This window comes from Amblyomma maculatum, chromosome 4 (genome assembly GCF_055883805.1).
Source record: "Amblyomma maculatum isolate TAMU_Amacu chromosome 4, ASM5588380v1, whole genome shotgun sequence".
NCBI classification, from domain to species: Eukaryota; Metazoa; Arthropoda; class Arachnida; order Ixodida; family Ixodidae; genus Amblyomma; species Amblyomma maculatum.
In genome coordinates, this window is record NC_139347.1 from 161,339,987 (window position 1) to 161,366,911 (window position 26,925).

Consider the following 26,925-nt stretch of genomic DNA (forward strand, 5'->3'; position numbering starts at 1 on the left):
TCAGTATGCACGCGATTGCCAGCGCACTAAAATAGTTTAGAATTCAGACACCAGAATCTGGAAAGCGACTTCGTAAGCCTGTGAACAAACTCGAGATTTGTACATGAATATACGGAGTTAGCTGGGATGATAAAAAAGCCTTTCGCTTGAGAGGCTATTTTGTCAGCCGGACGATGACACAAAAAATAGCTATCTTTATTTGTCAACCGTATCACGAGCAGCACTTCTAAAAGAAACAGGTGTAGGTATGTTAGGATACTTCATTTCGTTTTAAGTTATTTTATAGATAACTAATAGAATGCCAGAGCACTGACACGCCACATCACCATTGTGTATGAGGGACGCCGTAGTGAAGGAGTCCGAAACATTTGTCCACCTGGTTTCCATAAATGTGCCCCGACATCGCACAGCTTCGGTTCTGCCTCTAATCAACAGCGGCCGCTGCGAAGGGGTCGAACCTGTGACCTTGGTATCAGCAGTTGAACGCTCTAGCCTATGAAATGCCGTTGTGGGGCGCCGCGAGATAGGAAATAAGCGCTAGGAAAGCGGGAAAGTTTCTGCCCGAATTATGAAAAGTTCTTTCCTTTCAAGGACGTTTCGCCTGCATGTGTGTATTTCTTCAAGAGAAATATCGCTGAAAAAAAGCCATACCACTGCGGAAGCTGCAATCACCCGTCGGCGTGTACGCGTGGCGGCTCAGGGTTTGTTGGTCTTTGCCTCTAATGAATTTAAACCAAAAAAGACAGTGTGTCACTACGCTTAACGGAACCGAAAGATTGGCGAGTTGGGTTTTGTTATCCATGTTGAAATGAAGCGAAAAAGATGACGATGGAACAAATACAACACTGAGCTTGTGATGGTCGGCTTGTTTTGTCGTATTTTTCGCTCTATTTGAACATGAAACGCCTAACTTAATTAGCAATTACTGACATGTTCAGGCGCGAACACGTATCTATAATTTGTATTTACTGAAAGTATACAAGAATACCACAGAGACTCACAAAACTAGTGTCATCTAGCAACACTACTTCCGGTATCCCCAGTGTCCGCCAGCACTACCCGCCCTAGCTGATATCTTCGCACATTGTTTATGCAACGCTTGCACCTTCACTCTGCAGGCAACAGGCGCGACAGCGCACATGCGCATAAGGTCTTCATGGGGGCAAGAAGTCAGGCGAAGCACGCGTCTAAGGCTCTTCCAAGTGGTGAGAGGACGCATGAAGCTAGTATTGAGCTGCCAAGGAATTAAGAAAAATTCAGTGAGGGCCCCTCATTAAGGAAGCTTTGAGAACAATATACGATGGCTTCGGTGCAATGAAGACTCGCTTACTGTGCTAAGGTAGTTTTAAAGGGTTCGGTCATGTATCCTATCCAGCCTCAAGCGTTATTGCAATAGGATTGCCCAAATTCTATCTCCATACGTCATCTGTGTGCAGTAATGAATACCTTGTCTCTCATTCTCAAGAGTGCTCCTCTGTAAGCACGTGAATCTTAGACGCCATTCGACATGGACATATTTTGTGGCTATAATGGTCGCAGGTCATGTAGGACTTACTGAGCATTCATCACTGCTTTGAAGTGTTGGCCCCAAGACGGCAGTTTTCACAGCCTTCTTATCACTGGGGAGCATCATGAATTTGCCTGAAAAAAAATTAGAGGAATAATTAAAATTGGAATTGTGCTGTCTCCTTAAGAGAAGAGAAAGCTTTGGTTTACATCTTCTGAAGCGCTTTTGTAGCACAATGTGAAAATTGGCGTTATTTTTTTCGTGTGCATTCACATGCAAAAAATGCGTGTGAATGCACGCTGACAGACTTCAACGTCAGGATCTCGCGAGTCAAGACCTCTCGAGGGTAAAGGTCAAGCTCTGCTTCACGGGCACGGCGCTCCACATATTCATTTATAGTCGTGCGCGTGCTCGGCAACGTTTGCGAAGCTGCGCCGCCGCTCAATTACTTTTGCTTAACATGTTGTACCTGTCATTATGGCAACGACACATCTAAAAAAAAAAGACACACCCGGTGTTTTTTTACGTCGCGCTACCGTGTGCCGATTATGAGCGCGACTGGGAGAAAAATGTTTCAGCGCGTATCTTCTCTTCCCTCCCGCAGTTACTGCCTCCAATTTGCTGTGAACAAAAGGATTCGTTTGGTTTCCTGTTCATAAACGGGAAACATCGCTTTCTCGCCGAACGTCACTCTATCGACTGGAGGCCGACTTCCAAGCAGCGAATTTTAACTGCAGAATTGCCCTGAATAAAACTCAAGTGCGGTGCGCTGCTGAGAATCCTGCAAGATTCTACAAGGAGCGAATGCCGCTGGCGTGCGCTGCCGTCGGGCAAAGCTCAGTGTGTAGAAGATGCATAGAATGCCGCTTCCACGGTTCGCACATTGAAACACTCTACGGTCGCAACGACGCTTTGGCTGCTGAACGTAAAAAAAAAAAAACGGCTACAGCACACTACGTAATAGCCAACAAAGCGACAAAAGTCAAGAAGCTATGGCGCTGTACCTTGAGCAGCAACCCGGCCAATGCACTACTTCGCCGGCCAGTGTATATGCTCTTGGCTTTTGTCCAAACAGTTTGTTTTTGCCTCCCTTTAGCCTTACCAGACATCTTTTCAATGAAATTGTACGCCTGGCTTGGTTTTAGCGATGTTCGTTCACACACCAGCAACAGGAGACGAAACCCCAAGACCAGCCAATGTCGATCAGTAGATCGTCAGTGCATATTTACTCGCATTGGAATCTTTTAAATGCTCTCCCACCGCACCCGACTGCGAGAAAAGTGTTTGTAAGCATTCTTCATGGTATTTGCAATACCAATAACGAGCCACAGAATTATTGCAAGAAGGAAGCACTTGAATTCACATGAGAAGCTGCCGAATAGCACTCAGCGTCGACAGTTTTTTCAAATGCTGCCTCTGTCGCTTTTAGGACATGTGCTAGCTTCGATGCTAGATTTGACTATGGTTCGCCCGAAACATGATTTATACCATATGCAACACCTAATCCTTCTGACAATGCTTGCAAAAAGGTGCTCTCAACTGAACAAAGGCATCCGGTGGCGGTGGCGGCAGCGGCCAGTGTAGAGAGCGGGGCAAGTTGATTTTCAGTGGCTTACCTCAACCGGACGCGGGCAAGCGACTTCTGCTGAGCGAAACTGTTTGGCCGTGCTAGATTGGACACGCGTGAAAAAGAGCTTTTCACGCCCGCGGCGGAAACGTCGCAGGGGGAAGTTCTCAGATTATTCGCAGGTTTATCGCTTCATGGAGATCGCCTTTAGGTCAGCGGTAGATATAGGCCATGAATTTCAGTTTTCAGCTTTTAGGCCGAAACACTGGCCACAATCTGTTGTGAGTATGCATTCTTCTACGTACCTTTCTTTTGCTGCTGAGATATTATTTACCGAATTCAAAGTATATATTGATTTTCTTTTGAAATATTTCTCTCTCACATTTTTATCGAAGACCACGTACGCTTGAAAATTGCAATTCCAGATATCGTTTACTAATATCAACTGCTCATACTTCATTTCAGCTATATATTTCACCTCAGCATCTAGCTGCTCTGCCTGTTAGCACACCTATGCTGAACAAACTGTATGCTTCCCGATCTTTTGTTCATACCATCGGGGGTGCCCGTCGTATGATCTCGGGTCGGTGATCTCAACAGCGATAACATTGGTCGCATCAAAACCCAGTGCACCTCTGCTCGCTTAAGAGGCGCCTCCGGCAGCCAGTCACAAAAGGAAGTGTCGAAGTTGCAGCCAAGTCTATGGTCTTCTAAAAGAAAAAGAGGTCATAATTAGACATGTCGTCACGGTATGCCAACAGCAGGTTGGTATTCCAATTCAATTCAATTTTTTAGGTCAAATCATATCACTGGAAATAAAATGCCCTTATAAGTTGCTTTTCACAACTAAAATCAGTCCTTTTACTAAAACGATTTTCTATGAAGACGTCTGACGCCCCATAGTCACAGACCAAAAGCGTGGCCCAATGCTACTAAAAACAAATATTTGTTTGTGTTAGCATTGGGCCACAGTTAGCAACGGAATCGGAACCTGTATATTTTCTTGACTTCTTTCTGAACAGTTAACACATCGTCGAGTCTGGGGCGTTAAGCGCAAGGAAGAAGATAATTACAAATTGGGATCAGGTGAAAGTCATTCTCCCTAGTTTTAAGTGTACAAGGACCACAGCGGTTGCTTAGAATTTCCAATGCGTGAAAGTATCCACGAAGGCAAGTGACCATGGAAAGAAGTGACTAAATACTTATGCGATCATCCAGAAGCATACAAACAGGGTATTAATAGAAGTGATGCACGATAAGTGTTGTGTTTTTTAGCTCCTTCGACATCGACTCTAGCCACTGCTTACGGAATAGTACATGCTTTTACCGTGTCCCATTTCTGGCAAAACTAACACTTTTCCCGCGCCAAGGTTCATTGAAAAGAAAACAATAAATTCAGCGCGATATTTTTGTTTACATTTCAAGTTTTCTTCCAGTTCGTGTTGATCAGCTTGAATAACTCGAGTGCAAAGCGTATCGCGCAAAACTTCGCGGCACAGTATGGAAAGGCAACTGAGGAAAAATTAGTTAATTGTACGCTTTGCTACACTGCTAACGATCGTGCTGACCCAAAATTCATAGAAAATGAAATTAAAGTTATTCTGAGGAAGTCATGCATCCTCCAAAATCTATTAGTGAGGTTAACATACGAGATAGGCGCCACCAATATTCTATGGAATTGTATGTACGACGATGACAGCACCCGAGCCCATGCAGCTTTTTGGCGATTGATTGAGAAAGTTGACTGTCATACTTACCGCATTTCATTTCATCGCTGTTGTCTCCACAGTCGTCTACGTAGTTGCACAGGTCAGATTTTGGCACGCACACTCCGTTTCCGCAACGGAACTCCAGGTCAGTGCAGCCACCATGTGGAACTATAAATGTGTAACAACTCAACGATAATACCACATGATAGGCGAAAACATCATCTAAGAAGAACATGAAGTAATATAGGAATACAATTAGGCCGTTATTCTCAATAATGCTTTTTTGTTCTGACATAAGTGTGCTTGGATTCGGATTTTGCATCAATCAAATTATTGCATTGAAGGAGGGAGTTGGTGCAACGGGTGAAAAGTTCTATAATGCTCTAAGTTATTCTTATCCTACGCAAATTCCGCTGACTATTTGATAACTCTTGCATAGTGCCTTTTAGGACAAATGTACTGTTTTTCACGATAATTACATAAAAATGTTTACGTCCAGATGAGGAAACGCATAGTTTGTTATATAAAAGAAGAAAAGGCAAGACTCACCCGGCAGTGCACACCCCGTATAGTTTATCATGTCGACAGCGAAAAGAGATTCTTGGCGCATATGTTGTGCGCTTTCAAAGTACAACTGAAAACAAAAAATCCATTTGAAAAAAAAAATACTTGAAGCGCAACATCAGGACACATATTTTCTGCAAGTGGAACCGGCAACACCCTTTTTCTTTTAAAACTTCCGAATTATTCGATACTCGGGCACTGTCCAGCAGAGTATCTTTTCTTAATCTCCGGAATCTCTGTTCTCCACTGCACGATGGACTGCACTGCACTGAAGTAAAGATACCATTTTATCGATACAAAATTTAACAAAGTTCGCAATGTGCGAACATTTTATTCCCTGGTCTTCAGCAAATTGCTGTAGTAAGTTTTATTAGGCAATATGAATATCAGTTTCCTAAAAGACTCATTCCTACATCCAAAAAGGTGCCAAAATATCTCTCGTCTTCAAATTCATCAACATATTTGTCCGCGTTGCCAGTGTCCTGATTAACATACAAGCAATTTCAGAAGCTGACAAAACCCTTAAAATACCCTCGTAGTTTTGCCCTCTGAGGACACGTTTGGTTCTTAGAAGTATTAGACAATTGAAGTTATAAATATTGTGTCTACTTTTGCTGCAGTTTTAATCACTTTCTACAGAAGAGCGCAACTGGACTGTGATAACATGAAATTGATAAAGGTGTTGCTCCGTAAAACGAATAACCAGTTTAAAAGCACTTAACATAGAAATGGAATCAAGAGCCCCCATATTTTGAATTCGGGATTTTAACCAAGCTTATTTCAAATTCAATAACTTTCCGTGCGCCAAAGCACGAGTGAACATAGAGAGGATATGAACCAGGCGACAGTGTGCCGCTCAGAGGCTGACGGCTGCCAGTCGCTATCCATCCCTGCACACGTCGTATCAAGCGACTTCGAACCGAACATGAGACGCCAAAATGATGAAATGATTAAGAAGTGACTGGGGACACCTGCATATTTCACAAAACGTGCAAATTATTGTGGTATTCGCCTCTCATCGAGCACTGCACGCCGTATAAGCAATACATCCCATGGCACCTAAGGAATCCTGGCAGTGTCATGTCCTCATAAAGCAGTGTTTTCTTCCAACGTGTTGTGCGAGAGATATGCGACACAGTGATGCGGTAGCACAGTAATCGGTGGCACGTACCGCTACGTCATTGTTTAAATGTAGCTTCTAGTGAAATTATACTTTCTCTAGCACATAGCTTTTTCTCCGGCTTCAGGTATATTCTAATAATATATGCCCTGCTTAAGGGTAATATTCTTGCTCGTCGAAGTGGTTGAGAGTAGTTATGAACTGGGAGATCTTAAAAAATCAGGTTCCTTGTTCTTGCGTGCTTTATTCTCTCTCAAATCTACTCCGCACGCATGCTCTGCTCAACACCAGACGTTGACTCTAATACGCGTTTATTAGGCAGCAGGAACTCTAAAAAATGTTTAGGTTTTCATGGGGAACTGCCACACAGTGGCAGTCCTGACAGTGAAGTCAGGACTCGTGCTTTCCGCTGATCGCACAAGTATGCAGTGGCGAATACACCATAGTCAAGAATGGTAAAATGATTTTCTGCGTTAGTAACCAAAACAGGATAGCTATTCAAGATGTCTGAAAAAAAAAAGAGAAGTCGTCCTAAAAGAAAGCAATCCTGAGTCACCTGAGCAATGCAGCTCTTTCAGTATGCATCAAAGCTTGAGAGTAAAAAGTTTTGCTGCCTTCATTTTTGGTGCTGTTTTTCGTCTTTATTATTGTCTATGTTTGTTATCAAAATATATATATACCTTTTATTTAGTTATTTATTTCAGTTCATTTTTTTCCTCTTTGAATTTAAGATCATAATATCATAATATAGTCCTTTCTATTTACGCTTCCTTTCGCTTTTACTGGTTAGTTAGAACTAAAATGAAGTTTAGCCGCAGTAAGCTCTGACATGCTGTCACTTTAGGCTGTGGTCTGCTCATAGCTAATGATCTGATATGTGCCTCTACAAGAACCATACTCTTTGCATGAGCAGCCCTTTGTGGTGTTGTGTATACCTAAACGAAATATTATCCAAGGTAAACAGTGCTGCTTGGTTTTAAAGCAAAAAATTAAGGACATGCGCCTATCCTCCAGTGTGCCACCAGTTGTGTAGGGGTCCTCTCAGTGATGGTTTTCGCATCTCGCCACGGAGGCTAGGGCGCAAGAAGAAAGAGTCGGGACACCTGGTGTCGACCCAAACCGCGGCGGCCACGCTTGGGTGGATGCGAAACGCAAGACTCCCGTTTGCTTACGTTATCGACGCACATTAAGGAACCCCAGGCGTACAAACTATTCCGAATTATTAGTTAGCTTTAGCAAATAAACTGCGTAAATCATTAACCAAACTTAATATAGACGAGCTCCTATAACGTTTTCTCTCTGGACATGGAGAACGCATGCTTACCGTCACCGGCGTTCTGTACCGCCCAATGGCTATAACTGCTTCGTTCCAGACTCCTGCAGGCGCCGATCTACTTAGCGCACTTAGGGACCATACAGTCAGAGTATAGCCAGATACGTGCATATTCACTTCAACGTCGGAACGGTTTCCTGTAGATCAACAAAGAGAAAATTAATGAGAACCTTTCGCAGAGTAGCAAAAAGAAGCGCACGTCAGGGCTCACTAAAGATAGGGAAGAAAGTACTTTCACCTGTTGGAAGGCTAAAACAAATATACTGATCACAGAGAACAATAAGACTTTCTATTCAGTCATTCCCGAATAACGAGCCTTATATACAGAAAGAAGCGTATGGAAATGATGGTGTTCGACCGTTTCTGTAATTATTTTAAAAGAAAGATGTGGCTGTTTTCGAAGCGGTTCTTGTTATTGCGGATACGCCACCGCCATATACCAGGTGGCGTAACTCGCTACAGCCAAGCATAAAAAATATTTGAGGTAGGCCAGGAAAAGCCAGTAGGATACAGCTTCCAGCCAGTGTGCATTCAGAAGGCACTTCTTGTTTTAAATTTAATACTCAGCCAATAAAGTAACTTTTCCCAAATTATTAGATATTGACTTTATGCTATGAATGCGATGTACGAAGTTAGGAACCACCTTTCTGAACACCCATTCATAAATTTATTGTAAGGATAACATTGCTTATATATTTTCCGAGGCCGAAAGAACGCACGCAAAAAAAAAAAAATCGTGTGACTAGCGCATTCGCGCTCTATGGCTGTGCTGTTCTCAATCCCGGTTTTTTTAAACGAAGTCAGCTGCAAGCGTGGCTCGACTGCCCTGTTTCAGCGGGGGGAGGCCGGCATGTCCGCAATGATTCTTCGCCTGCCTCAGTCAGTGGGTGCACGTGCCGGTGCAAGTTGCAGCCAGGTGAAAATTTGGAGTCAAATATTGGATAAAGTGGCGTGCTCAAAAACCTGTACCAGAGGTACATGGGTGTGCAACTGCACCTAGTTTTCAATTATATACGCAGGAGGTTTCAGTAATTAAAGTAAATGTATGCTTAAATATAGGAATAAGGCAGATATCTGTCGTCATTTGCGTGCTCTTAGTCGGATAAGCTATAAATGGAGAATCGGGTTCCGCTTACTGCTAATAGTTTCATTTGAAAACGTTTGTAAATGCTCATAGTGTACACCACAATAATAGTTGCGCATGCGATTAATTCAGGATGCATGCTGCAGTGGTAAAGATGACAGTGCCTACTCCCCTTGTGTCTTAGGTCGAAAGGGACTATTGTATTATTACTCCCGTATGAGTCGGGGGACCAACCTTGCATTACGGAGCAGGAATGTATGCCCAATGGCGGATGGTAGAAACGAGGCATGTAATTTTATTTCATGAGGACCCACACTTCTGTCGGTAAAGATTTCATATCGCCGTCCCTGTAAAGCTAGCCTTGTGAACTTGCTATACAGCCAATTTTATTATACGTAACGCGTAATGAGCTCTTGAAGGCCACGGTGTTCAGTTTACCTCGGTGCGTACCCCAGCCTGAGATGCGGGATAAGTCTTCACTTCCGCCTGCAGTTTTTTCTTTAAGCCGTGAAATGAAAATAACCTCCACTCAAATGAAGTCTAAATATATAGTTCTCTATGAGCAGGTCATTTTTCTGTGTGGTTCACCATTGGCGCAATAATTTAATGAAGGCGCCCACGAAAAGAAGGGGGCATTAGATGAAGCCGATAAATCATTGCTTCACCATTTAGCCAGGTAAAAAAGTAATATCTTCGAGCACTTCTTCGTCTTAGGAAAAAGCCACAAGTACCGATACTTAGCACCGCCCGGCGCTAACCATCGCGTGGCACAGCTTGGAGTGTCACTCGCCTCAGCGCAAGAACAAGATGGCGAGAAGCTCCTGCACCAATCACTGAGAATGATCCACTACTTGTTGTTAGTGAAAGAAGCATTGATAAATTGTTCAGTTTTTAATTTCAGATTATTTGATAATATATTGTTATCATATTATGTTTCGTGGATAATTATTTTAAAGCAGTTACTGAAGACAATCGGAGGTCCCACCAGAGGCACTCGTTGCTGCTTTTTATTTTAAATTAATAATCTTTATTCATAACATGATTGCGGCGTTAATTCGTCACCGACACAATAAAAGTCCTGCTGCGCGTTCCATTGTTTCACAGATTGTCGGGCTTTTTCGTATGTACGTCGTATCGGACCATATTTTTCCTAGGCGCAAAGCAAACCCCCGCTAAAACGCCACGAGTCACTCTCGCATCCCCAATATAATATTTGAAGTTTGTAACACTTGTTTGCGGAGAAAACAATTCGAATGCGCTCCGTATACATCATGAGGGGCTTATAACTGGTCTATTTTCTCATTTCTATTTTCTTCCTTCACTAATTTTTTTTCAGGCTGCGGTCTAGTCTCCCTCTATGTGCGCAATCGTATCCCGGCGTCGGCGGTTGCTTTTCGATGGAGGCAAAATCACGCCGCCTGTCTGCTGTGCGATTTCAGGACATGTTTAAGACCCCAGGTGGTCAAAATTTTCGGAGTCCTCCACTACGGCATCTCTCATAGCCTGTGCTTCTTTGGACCTTGATGACCATAAATTAAACTAAACCAAACCAAACCTCTCTGAGTGCATCAGTTACTGTGACTTTGGTTTACTCTAAGCTGTTGTCGTGCAGCAAATCTGTCTGACGTGGACCGCGCGGCTTCCGAATGTCAAAGACTTTAGCTTCAAGAAGCTTCAAGAAACACGACAGGGCCCCGCCGGGGTGGTGAAGTGGTAAGACGCCCAACTACTGTCCGGAATACCCGGGCTCAAACCCGACCTCGGCGGCTGCGTTTCGATGGAGGCGAAACGAAGAGGCGTCCATGTGCTGTGCGATGTCAGCACACGTTAAAGATCCCCAGGTGGTCGAAATTACTCCGTAGCCCTCCACTACGGCTTCTTTTTCTCTCTTTACACTTTAACTCCCACCTTCCTTCCTTCCCTTATGTGGTGCGGTTCAGGTGTCCACAGACAAACGTGTGACAGATACTGCGCCTTTCCCTTCCTGTGAACCAATTAATATTATTATTATTATTAAACACGACAGGGAAAATGAAACTGGATTAAAATAGAGTAATGGAGAAAGCCATGTTGTAAGCCTTTTTTTTCCTTTCCGGCGAACTCTGTCGCTCATTTTCCGCTCGTTCTGCGGCCACGGTGGCCTGTTGTTGGCGATCTCATTATGTGTGGCTATGCATTGATTAGCACGGCTAAGGTTAACCATATGACAAGTCGTAAGAAGGTAAAACTGAACCCTCGGCGACCACGGGTTCATTCCGAAAATGCGCCCCTGCATCGGATGCGCTCGCTTATTCAAGACTTTACAGACAATCCGTTCGCAGACGTATGTCGAATCTGTGATAGCCTGAGGTACCTGCGCGATTTAAACGAGGTGAGTGGCCTCGTGACTGCCCCGCTCCCATGATTTCAGCAACCTTCGACATTTCCTTCAGCAACGTTTACTGGTGAAATCGCCTTCTGTTTTGTTATTGGGAACCGAGAAGCTTCAATTATTTTTCTAGAGTATACCCACGCAGCTCACTCTAGTTGCGACCACAGTAGAAGAACAAAGAGAATTATGGTATTCTCTAGGGTAAAATAAGCGGCAACTTACTCTACCCTTAACGCCAGTAGAATAACGTCTTTAATAAATAGAAAAATTAGAAGACCTCACTTCCTATATTTAACCGACATTTTTGGATGACGATCGCTTCAAGAAACGGGTTCACAAAATAAGTTGTGGTTTAACTCTGGTTAACCCCAGTTGAATTGCGATAGCAACGGCGGAAGCTTCTTTTGCCTGCTACATTATTCCCCTATCACGCCCTATCCGTGTAAGGTGCTACATTATTGGGGACACTTAAGTCATTTTTTAAGAGTATGACGAGAAAGAGTAGAGTAAATGAGAAGGGCTCAGTGCTGCTAAACCGAATGTGGAGAGAAAGCATTAGCTGTCGGTGACCGAGTGTTCTTCTCCTCCTTCTCCTCCTCCTCCTTCATGGTCTTCGTCGTCTTCGTCGTCTTCGCGGCTGTTAAAGGTCAAACGGGGCCCTTCCCAGGACGTCGCGATGGGCCCAAACCTGGCGCGGTATTGCTATTGCAATAATATCCACATCGCGAAGTTCATGCCCAGATTCAAGTTAACTAAGCAATTCTGATTAGAGAGCGAGAGGGAAGCAGAACGGAAACACAGGGAGGTTACAGGCGATGCCCAGTGCGCTACCCTACACGTGGGGAGGGTTAGACCACCACAAAGATGCATGGCCTTCTGCTTTGAACGCTGCGCGTGCTTGGGGTAGGCACAAATAAGGTTTAGTACTATATGTGGAGTCAGTTTTATGCGGCCCAACACACACACGAGAAGATAGCCCAGCATCACAGTCAGGCCAAAAGTTTAAAACAGGTAGGTTCCAGTGCGAAAGGGGCCAGCGGCATGTATGACCTATCCCATTATACGCTATAGCGTTCCTGCTGAGCGTTTTATGAGGGAGAAATCTCGGCTGTTTACGAACGCCGTTTCTATTTTTGTGTTTTAAAGTGATGCCCTTATTAAGTATTTTCATTGGTCGTTTGTTGCTGACAAAATACAATCACTACAGAGCAAAGCCTACCCAATCCTGATAGCATAAGCGCATCTGCTGGCCTATCGGCCATCTGGTAAAGCGTTTAGGCCGATCATATGTACACATAATATGCCATCCACCTCAACTACTTCTTTTTCCTTGGATAGGCCATACCTAACTACATATCGCCCATCAACACTACGTGATTGGCGACGATTGCTATCATTAGGTCTGGTATAATAACTTGAATGCCGTAGAAAGCAAACAACAGTGGGTGCAACCACCCAGACGGGAATTTGTTTCGATAAACGTGACGCGCTTTGATGCTCGAGTCATATGCCTGAACGAACTAATGAAAATTTTCGAAGTGAGAAGTTTACTGACGAGCTGGTAACGTTGAAACCTTGCTGGTACGACAACACCCAGTAGGCTACAGGTGAAAATTATGATTTTTGATACCTAGAAAGAGGCGCACTCCAGAATATAAAACAATGGAAGCGGCACTCACCAACTTGCACATAATTGTACCAAAACTGCATCGTACACAACTTGTTTGTATTCCGTATTGTGGGAGAAGCGATCCTCGCATGCTGTCCAGCAAACTGCACGATGGCAATGGAGGACAACAGAAGATAATTCCCTGCAGTGGGAAGACAAAATGAAAATGAAACCTCAAACTTCTGGTCCACAAATCAGAGTTGGGATTGAAATAAATTTTCGATTGCTCGTTTAAGGCCTTCACACGTGACAATATCTGATATCACTCTCCGCTTTTCAATTCACTTGATCAAATTTTTGAGTAGTTACGTGTGTAAAGTCGTGAGCAAAAGCTGTATACAATACTCAGCCGGTGGCGGAGCTCGAGAAAACTGCATTCTAACTTCATCTAACAACAGCTATCTACGATCCAGATAATAGTGGGAGTGCCCCACTTTATTCACATGCATGTGTCACTGTCGCGTGACACACATGTGACACACTGCCACATGTGTGTCACTCTGTCCCTTACCTGTCGCTAGGTGGCATTTAGATATAATTTTCTCGAGCTTGGTGACTGGCTGAGTGTTGTATATCACTTTGGCTCACGGCTGTGCATTAATTCTGATATTCTTTAGCATTTCACTCCGCAATAAATTGAGACAATTACTAGTGAGCAATGAATAATTGTTGGTTTTGGGCGAACGCGGAAGTTGGTAGTGCTTTTATTTTCTCATTACCTTGCTAGTCTTCAGTGGCTCTAATTTCCAGCAAAGGGCATCATAGTGCTCTAATGTGAAGCACTGCGCCTGCTTAATCTAAATCAGAAAGCCCAGCCCGGATCGGTTGAATCAGGTACAATGTGAAAAACATGTTATTAGTCGTATATTTAACTAAATTTTCCAAGACCACAAGACTCTGCCCTTAATTCCTCTGTGTTGTTTGGCATTCTACCGAACATTTTGCAACAGAAGTTTCACATTAATTGCAGGAAGACAGAGATACGTGTTGTTGTATTGCGGCGAGAAGACGAACAAACATTACTAGGGGAAAATTCAAAGGAAACGTAATTATGGCATTTAAGTTCTTTTCGGACCTTTCCGAAATTACTAAGGGGAAAGAAAAAAAAGCTCTTAGCTCTATTGTCAGCCCTCCACCTGTCTGTCTTCAATTTTTTTTCAGCACACTGTGTTCGTTAAAAGCCATATTCTAAGAGGGCCTCAACGTTTCATAGCATATTTAGGCTTGCCCTGAAACTGACGCAACATAGAATGGCGTATTTTGGGGAAGCGATCTACCGCTACGTCGGCCGTCCGATCCTGTCGGCGGTGATCCTGGATCGCTTCCAATGGGGGTCCTTCGCCAGGCCAACGTTCCACCGTTCATGTCGTCGTCGAGGTTCCATCCGCATGGGCTTTCCGAGAAGTCACATTGACCGCAGTATTGCTCGTCGGCGCCGTTTCCACAGTCGATCACAAAATCACACACCTTCTCCGAGGGAACTGTCTGCTTGTTGCCACAGTCGAACATGTCCGTCGGTCGTACTGCGTCAATATTAGAGAAAACACAGTCTTACTTGCAAGAGAGGAAGAACGGGCTAGTTGGTAGTTCATCTTAGGAAAACAAAACAACGTGCTCTTGACACACGGACAAAGAACGAAACGACAACACTGCGTTATGTTGTCGTTTCGTTCTCGTTTCCTTGAAAATATTCCAATTTGGATAAGACAGTTTTGCAAGCAAACTCAAACACACACAACACACGCATCAGGTTCGGGAACGTCATAGAGTGTTTCATCTCGTTACGCTTCTCCGTATTTTTGAATATACGGAGTTTTTTATAAGCTATGTATTACACGTGGTAGTTTTTTTTTTTTTCTATGTGCTTCCGTACAGTATTTCTGAACACAAAGAGAAGCGGAAGTATAAAAAATAGCCGAATGGTTTCGCTGCATTCCACCAGATAGAGCTAAGGCGCAACTGTCGTCGAAGGCTTTATACATATGTAAAATGGCTTTGCTTTTGACTACGGAAAAGGCACCCTTTACGCATTGTAATCAGCGCAGCATGAATGGGAACATACGTGCTATATTTTCAGTGACAAAGTGAATAGTCTAGGGCGCAATTTGGATCACTAAACTACAACACCTCTTTCCCTCTGTTTTCACTTCTACCTTTGCGATGACGCGATAGCGTAAGCTACCAGGTAACATATAAAACCCCGCTTTGACCGAGCCATATGAACGGGCCTGCGTGTCCTAGAGATAACGTGAATGCAAGGGTCCAGGCAGGCTGATTCTGATATCACCCTCCCATAGGAAATGGGAGGTCCTAGTTGGCAGCTCCTGTCAAACGTAATATTAGGAAATCCAACGTCAAGTTAGTACTCGGCCTTGTCAGCTGCTAGCTACCGCTTCCCACGTAACCCAAGTGTTACGGGGGGACACGATCCGCGAGCATGAGCCATAAAAGGCTATCGACTTAAAAGCACCCAGATGGAACCAATGTCTATTTCTTATTCAAAGAGCAGCGCCTTCAAGTCATCACTCCACTGAAGGTAACGCAAATGTCGATTTAATATCAGTGTACGCATAACTGAACGTCGCTGCTGCGTGATTCTGTTTTAACATCACAGTCAATGTAAAACTGTTGTTAAAGCATCTCGTTTTCGGTGCTGTCCCTCACACTGAGGCCGCGCAATGCCTTAGTTAAAATATAAATACTTTTCGAATATTTGCACAAGAACTAGCAGTAGCACCTGTCTACATAAAGTATTCCGTATTTCGTCTCATTGTAGATGTGTCTACCATGCAGGGCCAGCTTACACAGAAGCAAACTGCTCGTGTGGAAATACTGATGGCCACAGAGCAGATGGGGCTTTTAGTAAGACTGCTGTAGACAATGGATAGTAGTTAATCTTTAAGAACAGCATCATTATTCTCTTCGCAAGATAGGCGCCGATTCCGGATGCAGGAGGATGAAACTTTTTAGAGAGGAATAACGAACGCAACATTCATTGGTGGCCGAAAATAACAGTACACCTGATTACGTGGAATATATTGTGTCATACTCACTCATTTCGTCGCAATGTAACTCGCTGACCTGGACATCATCGATAGCCACGAAACCATTCTTGTGACTTCCAGACAACGCTGTGATCGGACTTAACTGCAAACATATAGGTTAAAGAAAAGCCACTGTTGCTCGAGCTGGCAATGCACACAGTGATCTCCATGGAAATGAATGTAATAAGCGATTTGTCGCACTGTGGGATGAAAAAATGCGAATGATAACAGTACTGTGCTCCACACCCTCTCACACATTTTCCAAATACTTTCTTCTCATTGCACGCGAGCACTACTTATATATTTGAAAAGGTACGTAAATTAGGACTGTATTCGTCGTGTATAATGAAAGGGAGTAATATATAATAGTATACATTACAACAATTTGAGCGAGAACATAATCGGTGGAACTGCACTTCGTTGCGGCCTTGAAACAAAACTTTGAGAAACGCCAACAGTTTAACCAGATCTTAAGGGGTAAACTCTACCCCTCCTCAACGGTAAGGGAAATCCGAGCCAGCACAATCAAGCAGCGGCTTGCGCTTTCTCTTTCCGAATGCGGGGCAGAATTCATTATTGTATGCACAGAATAGCGTTCCCGTCATCCTGTTCACCGTCGCAGCGGCGAATGAATTTATTCGATGGTGTTAGTACTTTTGAGCCTTTTGTTATATGCAGCAATGTAAAGTAACTTTAGCGGCAAAATACTACGCCAACAGCGAAGTCATTTAGCACGCACAAGGTCCGCACTGTGCTGCTCTACTATAGGTCCTACAATCTAATTTCTTGCTATTCGTGGTAGCAATGAACAGGAAACTATAGCATATCGAACCTTTATACTTCAAAATTTCGTTGCGCCTAGCGTAAAATAACGTGAACATTCTCGCAGCGATAGAATAACGCAGTAGACGCACTCTCTAGATGACGCGAAAAAGTGGACAACACCGTATCACGCAGCTCAGACACAAATGAAGAACAAATTTCTCATTAATATTTATCAAAAAGTATGGTAACATATATAAAGACCAGCAGTTGTAATCTTATTCAGATATGTGGCACGATATTCTACCCCTCAGAAACGTACAATATAGCAGTATACAGAGAAAGTGGAAATTATCCGTTGCTTACGTACCGAGCTCGCAAGGTACTGAAACTTCCGGTATTTCCAAGTACCATTGGTTTCATTCATTGCATTGCTCATCAGGAATAACCAGACGCCATCTGTCAGATGCGGCAGGTAGTACCATAGCGAAACACACTTGTATCTAAAGGGCTCGCGCAGGACTAAAGACGAGCTGTTTCTTACAATGCCAGGACTTTTGTAGAGCAGATAGTAGCCTGCGAAAAAAAAATGCAAAGTGTTAATATGTGCTGCCAAAAACCTCTAATACCAGAAGTATGTTAAACTTTTCGAAATATCGCTTGTTTCCTATATTTAACAGAAATTGTTGGTTAAGTATAAATGATCTAAGTTTATTCTTTCTCGGGGGAAACTTACCTATCATCTTTTGTACTACATGTGTTTACCCCTTCCCAGCCTTAAAAAGAATTCTTTTGATTGTTAGCCTTGTTCCGTTATACCCTAAGAACTAAAAACGCTATGCTGTTTATGAAGAAGTAGGACTTACCATCTTCAGCCTGACTTGTGTGGTCTCGTGGCAGTTCGGCGAATGATCCGGCCCTTTCCACATGAAACCTTGACTTGTCATCTGCAAACCATAAGAAGCAGATTGTATGGTTTGGCAATATTGAAGTTATAAGTTATAAATTTAGGGTAATGTGTTATACGGGCTGACTGAGGAGCTTGAGCGAAATAATTTCCATCAGACTAAGCCTGCGATTGGTGTACCTTGGCCAAAACATGCAAGATTTGCGCGAAGGGACGTAACAAATAGATGCAGGCAGCGCGAAAGCCTTGGGCTACAATAATCTATAATGAAATGAAGGCGTTTAGAAATGCCTACTCCCGAAACTGGTAGTGCAGAGATAAGGGCCGGCGAGTAGAATATTGGGACATATTCGTTCAGGTAAAGTGTTCTATATAAAGGACGAGCAAAAATGTTTCCACCTCTGCGTGCTCAAATACGCCAGGGAACAAAGTAAAAAACCTTAAAAAACGCTCCTTCATTCATGGCACCTGCCATTTTTGCACCTTAGTGTTTTGTTCTAAATTACAACACCGTGCAAGATGACGCACAATATCAATCAATGATGCGGCATTGTGGGTATGTTCTGGCACCATTGATTGAATAATAAAGCGGAGAAGCATGCTGGACATTTTCAGAATATTTATACATTGCAGAATATAATAATCGCGTCATAGGGTCTTCGACCATAGGAAACGTATTAAAAAAAGCTGTGGGGCCCGGGGACCCTTAGTCAGCGCCTTTCAAGGTATGATGCGACAGCGTTAATAGTTTCCATTTCCCAACTCTTTAAAGAAATTCATATCCCGCAGCGGTGGAGCAGTGGTTAGGGAACTTGTCTTTTGTGGCCAAGGAGGCGGGAGCGAATCGCAGCCGCGGCGGCCGGTTTTCGATAGAGGCGAACAGCAGGCATCAGTGTGATGTGCAATATCAACGAAGGTTAAAGAGACCCAGGTGGTCGAAATTTCCGAAATCCTCTACTACGTTGTCTCTCATATGGCGAATTCAAGTGTCAGAACAGGTGCACTCGAGAGCACTTCGACAGTGCTCTCAGACAAGCGGGCGCCCTCCAGTGGGAGAGCAGGAGAAGAAGCACTGTCTTCCAATGGTAAAGGAGGAGGGCTTTTCCTCCGCTGCGAGCAGCCGAGTACACTCCCGGCTGCTCTCTCGTCTAAAGCGAGTGTAGAGGAAGTCACATGGCATAAAGCGTCATATCCGCGCCATCTTTTTTGTTATTTTCTCTTTAGTCGGCGACGCTCAAAATGGCTGCTGCAAAGCGTCCGCGCTCGGCGAGCTCTTCGGAATCGAGCGAATTTGCGTCAGGAGCCGAAAGCATTGCTCAGGTGCTGTATGCATGTTTGAGAGTCGCTGCTGGTGTCGAAAGGGCCAAAGGAGGCAAATTGCCGCGCTGTGAGAACAAATGCATACAAAACAAGCGGTTCTTCACAGAGCGTTGGCCTCTCCTGGGGTTGCAACTGCCGCCACTGCGGATAGGCGGAGAATGCTGGGAAGAGAAGTGTGGTCACTTGGTCGTGGCGCGCTGATCTCTACTCGCAGAGAGCGTTCCCGTGGGAGGACAGTTAAACCCTCGCTCGCCGTGCTCCTGTACTGCTCTGCAAAGCTCGACGCCTCTGCTGTCATCCCCCCAACCGAATGGGCCAATAGTCTGAGCCGCTTTGGGACGCTAAACCCCATAAACTAAACAAAACTAAACTAAGATAACCTAAACTTTGAAGATTTGCTGTCCTGGGCGAGTTAAGTTACGTTTAATTATTGATCCCCAGTTTCGCCCTCTAATATCTCACACATATTTTTTATCATACTGACTTGTGTGAAATGCCACACAACAAAGATATAAAGCCTCCTGTAGCCAAGTCGTATGAATATGTTTGAGTGACCTAGAGTTAGCGTATCTGCCTCAGAAGGCAAGCGTCTTGGAAGACCGATTCCAATCTCTCTGTATCCCGACTGAATTAAAGGAGAGCCCCGAGTTGGCAACTCCTATCAAATCCATCATTGATATGTTCCCTTGACGTCAGTGCCAAGCCATGACCAGCATGCACCTTTTGACACATGCCCTAGCCATGCCAGTAAATTTTCGCTCACAAAACCGATGGTGACATCGGCGACGCAGTTTGCCTGGGTAATGACACCTTTAACGCTACCGCTAGTATAAGGAGGTTTTCCTTTCATATCGTAATCATATGTTTTACATTTATTAACCTTTTTAGAGTGTTTGCGATATTAAAATGAAGTTTAAAGAAGTACAAATTTCAGCGTTGCTGAGTCGAGGATTCATGGTCCTATGTGAATAATTTTTTTAAGGTTGCCTAAACATAAAGTGCGAGAAAATATCTAATCAGGAGGAGCTAACGATGGAACGCAGAATATGTTAACAAATTAAGACTGCATATTGGTATAGTCTGTGCAAGCGACACATTCTATAAGCATATACAGATATGCATATGCACCTACAAATATCCGCAACATCACTAGCAAGGGAGTAAAGTAGCATTAGAAAGGGGAAAACACGCGCCCTAAAAAAAACACAAAACGAGGAAAACGACAAAACGAGTGCTTGTTTTTTCCTTTCCAAAGCAATGCACCATCTCGCCCAGATACAAGTTCTGTTAAGTTACCTGACATGGCATCGTATGAACGCATAACACATTCGTCATTTCCTCAAACGAGGAGCTGACATTAAATGAGTGAAGACTAACTATATATATTCAACCTTGCACGACCGTGTATAAAACAAAATTGCAATGTGTTTATGTCTATTCATAGAACTCGTATTTTGGCGCTCTTTGACCTAAGATGCCCTTGCGCCATAAAAATTAGTCCATCATCATCATAGATCTCGTATTGCTCACTCGGGGTATCTGAGGCTTCTGCATTCGGCTTCTGAGCACATATTCACGCGTTCGATGTCTACCATGGCGGAAGTATATTGATGGTGGCCAAATACGAAAATCCATAACAGTGAGCAGAAAAACCCTTAGCTATCCAACTATATTCTACTGTTCTGCACTACGTTGCCCTCAAGTAGCTTCGGCACACTGAAACTTCCTAATACAATCCCTGAATAAGATGATTTGCATATATGTATATATATATATATATATATATATATATATATATATATATATATATATATATATATATATATATATATATATATTTATATACATACATATATGGTAAGAATATGCAGCGGGCACGAACATTACCTGGGTTTGTGACGCGCCAAGGCAGACACTCGTCTTCAAAAGTGCAGAAATCTGGAGAAGAAAGAAAGGCGAATGTTAACTTGACTACTGGAAGGGAACCAAAGACTTCCAGCAGTAAACATGATAACAATATTCACTGTATACATTAGCGTGAGCTTTATTGAGGTATTTTGACACTTCACAGTATTTACATTACCACGTATCTCATATATAGCCTGTCCAGGAATTTATCTCAATATGTGTCCACAAGCGCAGCCAGTTCGACGCAAACTCTTTTCTTTAGCAATGAGCCCGTATGACACAGATGACCTCCTTCATTAGCAGACCGTTTTGCCCATAATTATAAACTAGGTACAAAGAACAATATTCGACACCATATGGACCGAACTAGCAACTTAGGCTGCCCAGGCTGTGCTGGAATGTTTTGATTGGACTTCTGAAAATGTCTGCCGTCAATGGCATGGTTGATGGCAGCATGATGGTTTCAGGCACGCCCATGTTCAGAAACAATTGAAGTGCGCCTTTTGTTGATGTCATTGCCCGTGTAAGGGATCTCGTCGAAGCCTAGTCAGGTAAGGCAAGTCAAGTATGGCTTTGGCAAAGTGCGCTATTCCGTACTTGTGAACGCAAGCGATTGACTAGAAAAAAGCATTACGGGAGGGCTCCCAAAATAATTGCTCCTTTCCATATGTTGTGCAATTGTGCGCTGCGATCGATAAGGGATATATGTGCACTTACTTTTCATAAATAAACGTAGAATATCGCGCATACTTTTTCCCGTGATTCCTAAAAAATAAACTACCATATTTAGCCGCCAAAGAACTATGAACAGGAGTTCTACGCAACTTATGAAGCATTAAACCTGCATTTAAACAGCGAAACGCATAGCTAAAGGCAGCGTAGTATATGATGTTTCAAAGCATGGAGACAAGGCATGCGAATTAGATTTTATATTTTTATCAACTTTATTTTTAATGCACACTAGAGGATAAACTCAAAAGTATCACCCAAGCAGAGAAGTCACCAAACAAGACAATTATTTGCATTAATCGAACTGTTTACAAGTATTTACTGTGGGCAAGTGCAATTTTAATAATGCTGGCTCAGCAGATGTGCTATGTGGCTGTTACAAAAAGTTTGAGTGCAACATTGGTATTACACAAGCGTACACCCTATATCAAGCAGCCAATTCGGTTCCGTGAATTTTCAGATATTTGTGTGGGATGATGCAAAGCCTAGCATTACAAAAATATGAGGATATAATCAGTTAAGCAACGCTTTCACTATGAGGTGTTACGTGAGTCTTTGTGTTATTTTCCGCACTCTCGCATGGGTACTTTATTCCTATAATGTCACAAAAGCAAAACTGCAGTATATAACCGACCTGCGACCGATACATTCTCCAGTGTTTTTGTGGGCTTATGAAAATATTTATTAGCTAGCATTAGTTAGGAAGCGGTAGGTACATTTAATGTTGATCTATTTTTAATGGATAACAAGGATTGTGGCATGCCGCTGCACTAAATAGAGCAACCACTCAAACACCGGTTTTCACTATTGTGATGGAATATTGAGCACAAGAGAGTATTTAACGTGTACTTTCCTTCCTTTCCACCCTGCGCAAAAATAATTTGAGGTTGATGATGAATAATAGTCTCTACAAAAGGTTCGTTTATTCTACCTTGATTGCATTCCTTCCTATTTAACTTTAATTTATTGTTTAAGCAGGAAAGTATTCAAGAGAATCACCTCGTTGACTTTTTATACGGGTCTGCAAATGATTATTTTTATCACTAATCAGAATTCCACATGTGTTGTTCGCATTTGATATCAGAACATAACTTATCTATTGAGAATATATTGTCACGTAGTGGTGACGAGGTCGACGACACAAATCAAGGGTCGATGATAGCACTAAAGAAACTCTTTATTTGGGCTGAATTGCGCCCGCAAAAGAACTAAGCAACTCGGCGGCGGCGATAGAAACAAACGTGCTCGTCGATCGTCGATCAAAGAATGCCCGTCACACTCGTCAGCGCTCTATTTAAAGGCTGCACAGAACAATCTAGATAACGTCGCAAACAGCTACCAGCACGGGCTGGAACATTGTGGAAAGACACCCGAGTGGCCGGAACCTTCGAGACAGATCTCGGTGCATCTTGCGCTACAACAAAACTGATAAAGGTGTGACTCGCGACATCGAGCATTAACAAACAAAGATTACGGAACTGATACGCGGTCCAGAATCAGAGTGATAAGGTCGTATGCCGGCGGCTGTTAAAAAACAGCAAATACTGTTTTGAAGGTATCGCGGCAATATCAAAGTACGAAACAAATACAATCGCGCAGCTTCATTCATTCTGCAATCCTCAGCGACATTCACTCCGGACGACACAACCCCCTTGTGTCTTTGTGCACTGCAGATTTAAGATTGTACCTCAAGGCACTCTTGCATTCATCGGAAAACAATCCTTTCTCTCAAGAACGTGCAGTCGACCTTCGCCATATTTTTAATTGGAGATTGTATTCATTATCATTTGATATAGGTCTTTAACCACTATATCACAACTTTTTCCAGTTATGAGAAGAGAACAGCTATCTCGTAAAGAATAGGTTTCGACATGTGAATATACTGATCTTAAGCATGTATCTATAGCGTCAAACGTTAGTAGTTCAATGTTCATCAAAATTATATGCGCAGCTTGCAAAAATACCAAGACAACAGTGAATGCGTATGTATGTATTTAGATGATACAGTTTTTAGACCACTATTCTGTTCCTACTTGGAAGAGTTTAGTTTGAGGCACCTTGTCCCTTTAAGCGGCTCGACACCTCATGAAGACAGTGCTCTGAGCAATAAAAGTATTTCAAAGAGATTAACACGTTAAAACATTCTTCTTCCTCTGCTTACCGTAAGGAGGGCATTCACCATCGCTATATTCTACGTCGTCAAGCATTACTCCAGAGTCCTCTGTCACCTTCGCGGGTGCGATCACTTCGAACACCAGCTGTACGAAAACAAAAGAGTACATAGATTTGCGTAAGTAATTAAAAAAATATATCGGATGAATCATTGTGGTTCTCATAATGAAAGGATTGTGCTTGGTACTTGATATTATGTTCAGAAAACTTTGGTAGGACTTAGAGAAAAATATACATAAGAATATTTTGATGTGCATTATAGGAACGAATTTCCGCACCAGTTTCTCAACGACCACAGCAGCATTGCTCGGCTCTTGAGTGCATGATGTAGAATTCTGTTATTAAGCACGCCGCGCGTTCGCCGCACAAAGTAGTTATATAATAATGGTACTAGGCGCTCATGAACCTGTTCAGTAGGATGCCAGTGGTATAGTGACATGTTGATTGCCCATTCTCCTAAATTACAAGTGCGACTTTATGGTTATGCACTTTTTATGAACAGAGAGGCACTTGTTTATGAAAAATTTCACCTGTGCACAATAAAACGTGTCCATTCCTACAGCGAAGCTTCCTTGATTTATTCAATTAAAAGATGAATAAGGATTGGCAGGTAGGATTAAAGGTGTAGAGAATTCTAGCTTTTTGGCGAGTGTTTTTTTTTCCATCGAAATAACGTGCACGACAGTATTTTACATAACGAACGACATCCTGTGGCCCTATGTTAGTTAAATTATTTGTTGGTAATTATTATTGTGGGATTTTGTTTCAATTTCAACCGCTTAACGATGGCTGCGACTTTACAGAGGAGTTCCGACCACGTGCAATATAGCAAAACTGCAACATATGATTCAAATTTACGAGTAAAGTACTTGGAATGGCTTACGAAAGAGTTGTGGATAGTACAAAAGGGACAAATAAATGACCACCCGGTAACTTTTCCGCGCTGCGCGTGACCGCAATCAGTCTATGACGTGAGAGCAACCGCTGGGGGGCTACAACGAAAATCATAATTGCGCGATTGCAAGCATTCAGTAAGAATTATTTTTCTCCTGTTTTTTTTTGCACAGTCTTCGTGGACGTTTATGTTTGCAGTGTCCTGCTGATAATTATAAAGACAGAACTCACAAAAACATTTGGTGTGTCTCCCCCATCAACATAAGAGAAGACTTGAGCATACAACTGAGTACATCACGAAATCCATAAAGGCCTAATTTCGAGTTCAAACATAAATTGGCTGGCATCCACGATTTAATTAATGAATTTTTGTAAATGGTACCAGCGAAAACTGAATACCTCGCTTCGCCATTAGCAATAATGGTAAGGCTAAGAATGAAATAAATATCATTTTGCTAATGATCTCTGCATTGGTAGGATGGGGCGGGGGGGGGGGGGGGGGGGGGCGTTAGCAGCTTTAAATCAGTATGATGAACGACATTTGAATCTAAGGACGAAGGTCGCGGTTCGCATGCAATGAATAACATTCTCACCGATCTCATACAGTGTCCGAAATTAGTAGTTAGGCAAGATACCGGCAAGCGCTCCCAGTAGAGAAAAAAATACTGTAATAAACAAATGAATCGGCAGAGCTACCAAAGCCTTTGGGTAACCGTAAATAATAGAAATAAGGGTTCAAAATATTGAATGATTTGTGACTTCTTCAAAGAACGGACGTACCCTCAAAAATATCAAAAGTAAATTAGCCAGAGGTAAATGTTACGTTCAGGCAAAAAAGAGGAGCAATGTGATTGCCAATATCAACAGGACCATCAAGGTAGTCTACGTATCCTAGACAGGATAGGCAAAACAAAAACACCCGAAATATTCAAGGTAAGCAATATCGCAGAATCAATACAAAGGGGAGAACAGATTTTTATCTCGTAGAAGCTTATTAGTTGAAGTAAAATGAGGCCACCAAAGTGGGAAAAACTAGCCAGTATGCATCCAGATTCCGCAATTACTCGTGACCTCGAGCATCTAGAAATATAAAGACGCTAAAAACTTTCACCGTTAGGTTAGGTGAAGACGAAGAAATGAAATAGTAGAAACCAGTGCGCTTACTCAGCTTTGCGTATATTAATATATAATAGTATGAGCACCAGGCACGTAGTTCGGAGGTCGGGGGCTCAAATCGCCCGAGCGCAGATTTCGCTCTCTTCTTTTTATTAACAAGTTATATTTCACTTTTGAAGTGAATACAGCACTAGTTTATATCAACAAGTTATATTTCACTTTTGAAGTGAATACAGCACTAGTTTATATCAACAGCAGGAAGCAAAGCTAAAATTAGTGGTCTAATCCATGCTACGCCTAAATTATTCCAGTAAAGGATTGCATACGTGTTGGCCCATGCTCTATTGCCATAAAACAAAGTACACGTTTTGAGGAAACTGTTTTAATCACGCCTTTGCCCCTATTTGTCGCGCACGACAGCGAGTATCTACATGTGACAACTGAAGCAATACACATAGTTCATGCTGGTTACATCTAGTGTCATAAAAAAGCTGTAATAAATACAAGATGCATAGTGGCTTGCAGTTGGTTAATAGCAATAACCGTGCACGTTAAAGAACCCCAGGTGGTCGAAATTTCTGGAGTCCTCCACTACGGCGTCTCTCATAGCCAAAGTCACTTTGGGACGTTAAACTCCACAAACCAACCAGCCAACCATAAACCATAGTGTCTTAGCTACATTGGTGGCAGCTCAATAGTGGGACATGCAAAATAAGAAGGTCGCTGATGAGCAAGAAACTAATTAGCGGAGTATCGGCAACTTCTTGGACATGCAGCGTCATCTGATACTATTATTGCGATTCAAACATAATATCGATGAGCGTTGGCTGTGCCAGGTGGTACCACTAAACCAGCAGCGGTAACCATTAGCGCCAGGATAGAAGTTTCGCACACTAACGATGTTGTACTTTCGCAATATCGTTATTGGAGCTAGTGAATTAAAGTCTGTTCACTGTTAGTACTGTATTAACCTGACACTGTTTTGAAGTAACACTTACTACAACTGCCCATAAGAATTTTCTAAAATCTTCTGATAGTAACCGTGCTATGTCGGAATGTATATCTGCCTTGGTGGACGGAACCATGACTCGCAATGAGAGCTGAAAATGCAGCCGTTAAATGCATTCATGCATTAAAAAATCCCATCGC

At 42.8% G+C, this 26,925-nt stretch overlaps 1 protein-coding gene across 2 annotated transcripts in view; it reads right to left on the bottom strand.

The window, feature by feature from the left end:
• LOC146193373 (MAM and LDL-receptor class A domain-containing protein 1-like) overlaps positions 1-26,925 on the bottom strand; it is a 241,331-nt gene that overhangs the window by 93,592 nt on the left and 120,814 nt on the right. The window contains exons 30-41 of one of the 2 annotated variants that reach the window (XM_084602734.1): positions 23,756-23,852; positions 20,845-20,895; positions 17,597-17,677; positions 17,101-17,306; positions 15,978-16,071; positions 14,202-14,447; positions 12,935-13,066; positions 7,792-7,937; positions 5,333-5,417; positions 4,832-4,951; positions 3,629-3,781; positions 1,556-1,641 (exon numbers count right to left, since the gene is read on the bottom strand). In XM_084602734.1, the coding sequence (XP_084458860.1) occupies positions 1,556-1,641; positions 3,629-3,781; positions 4,832-4,951; positions 5,333-5,417; positions 7,792-7,937; positions 12,935-13,066; positions 14,202-14,447; positions 15,978-16,071; positions 17,101-17,306; positions 17,597-17,677; positions 20,845-20,895; positions 23,756-23,852 (1,497 nt within the window). Of the gene's footprint in view, positions 1-1,555; positions 1,642-3,628; positions 3,785-4,831; positions 4,952-5,332; positions 5,418-7,791; positions 7,938-12,934; positions 13,067-14,201; positions 14,448-15,977; positions 16,072-17,100; positions 17,307-17,596; positions 17,678-20,844; positions 20,896-23,755; positions 23,853-26,925 lie in introns of both variants that reach the window. The other variant, XM_084602733.1, reaches the window with a different exon arrangement.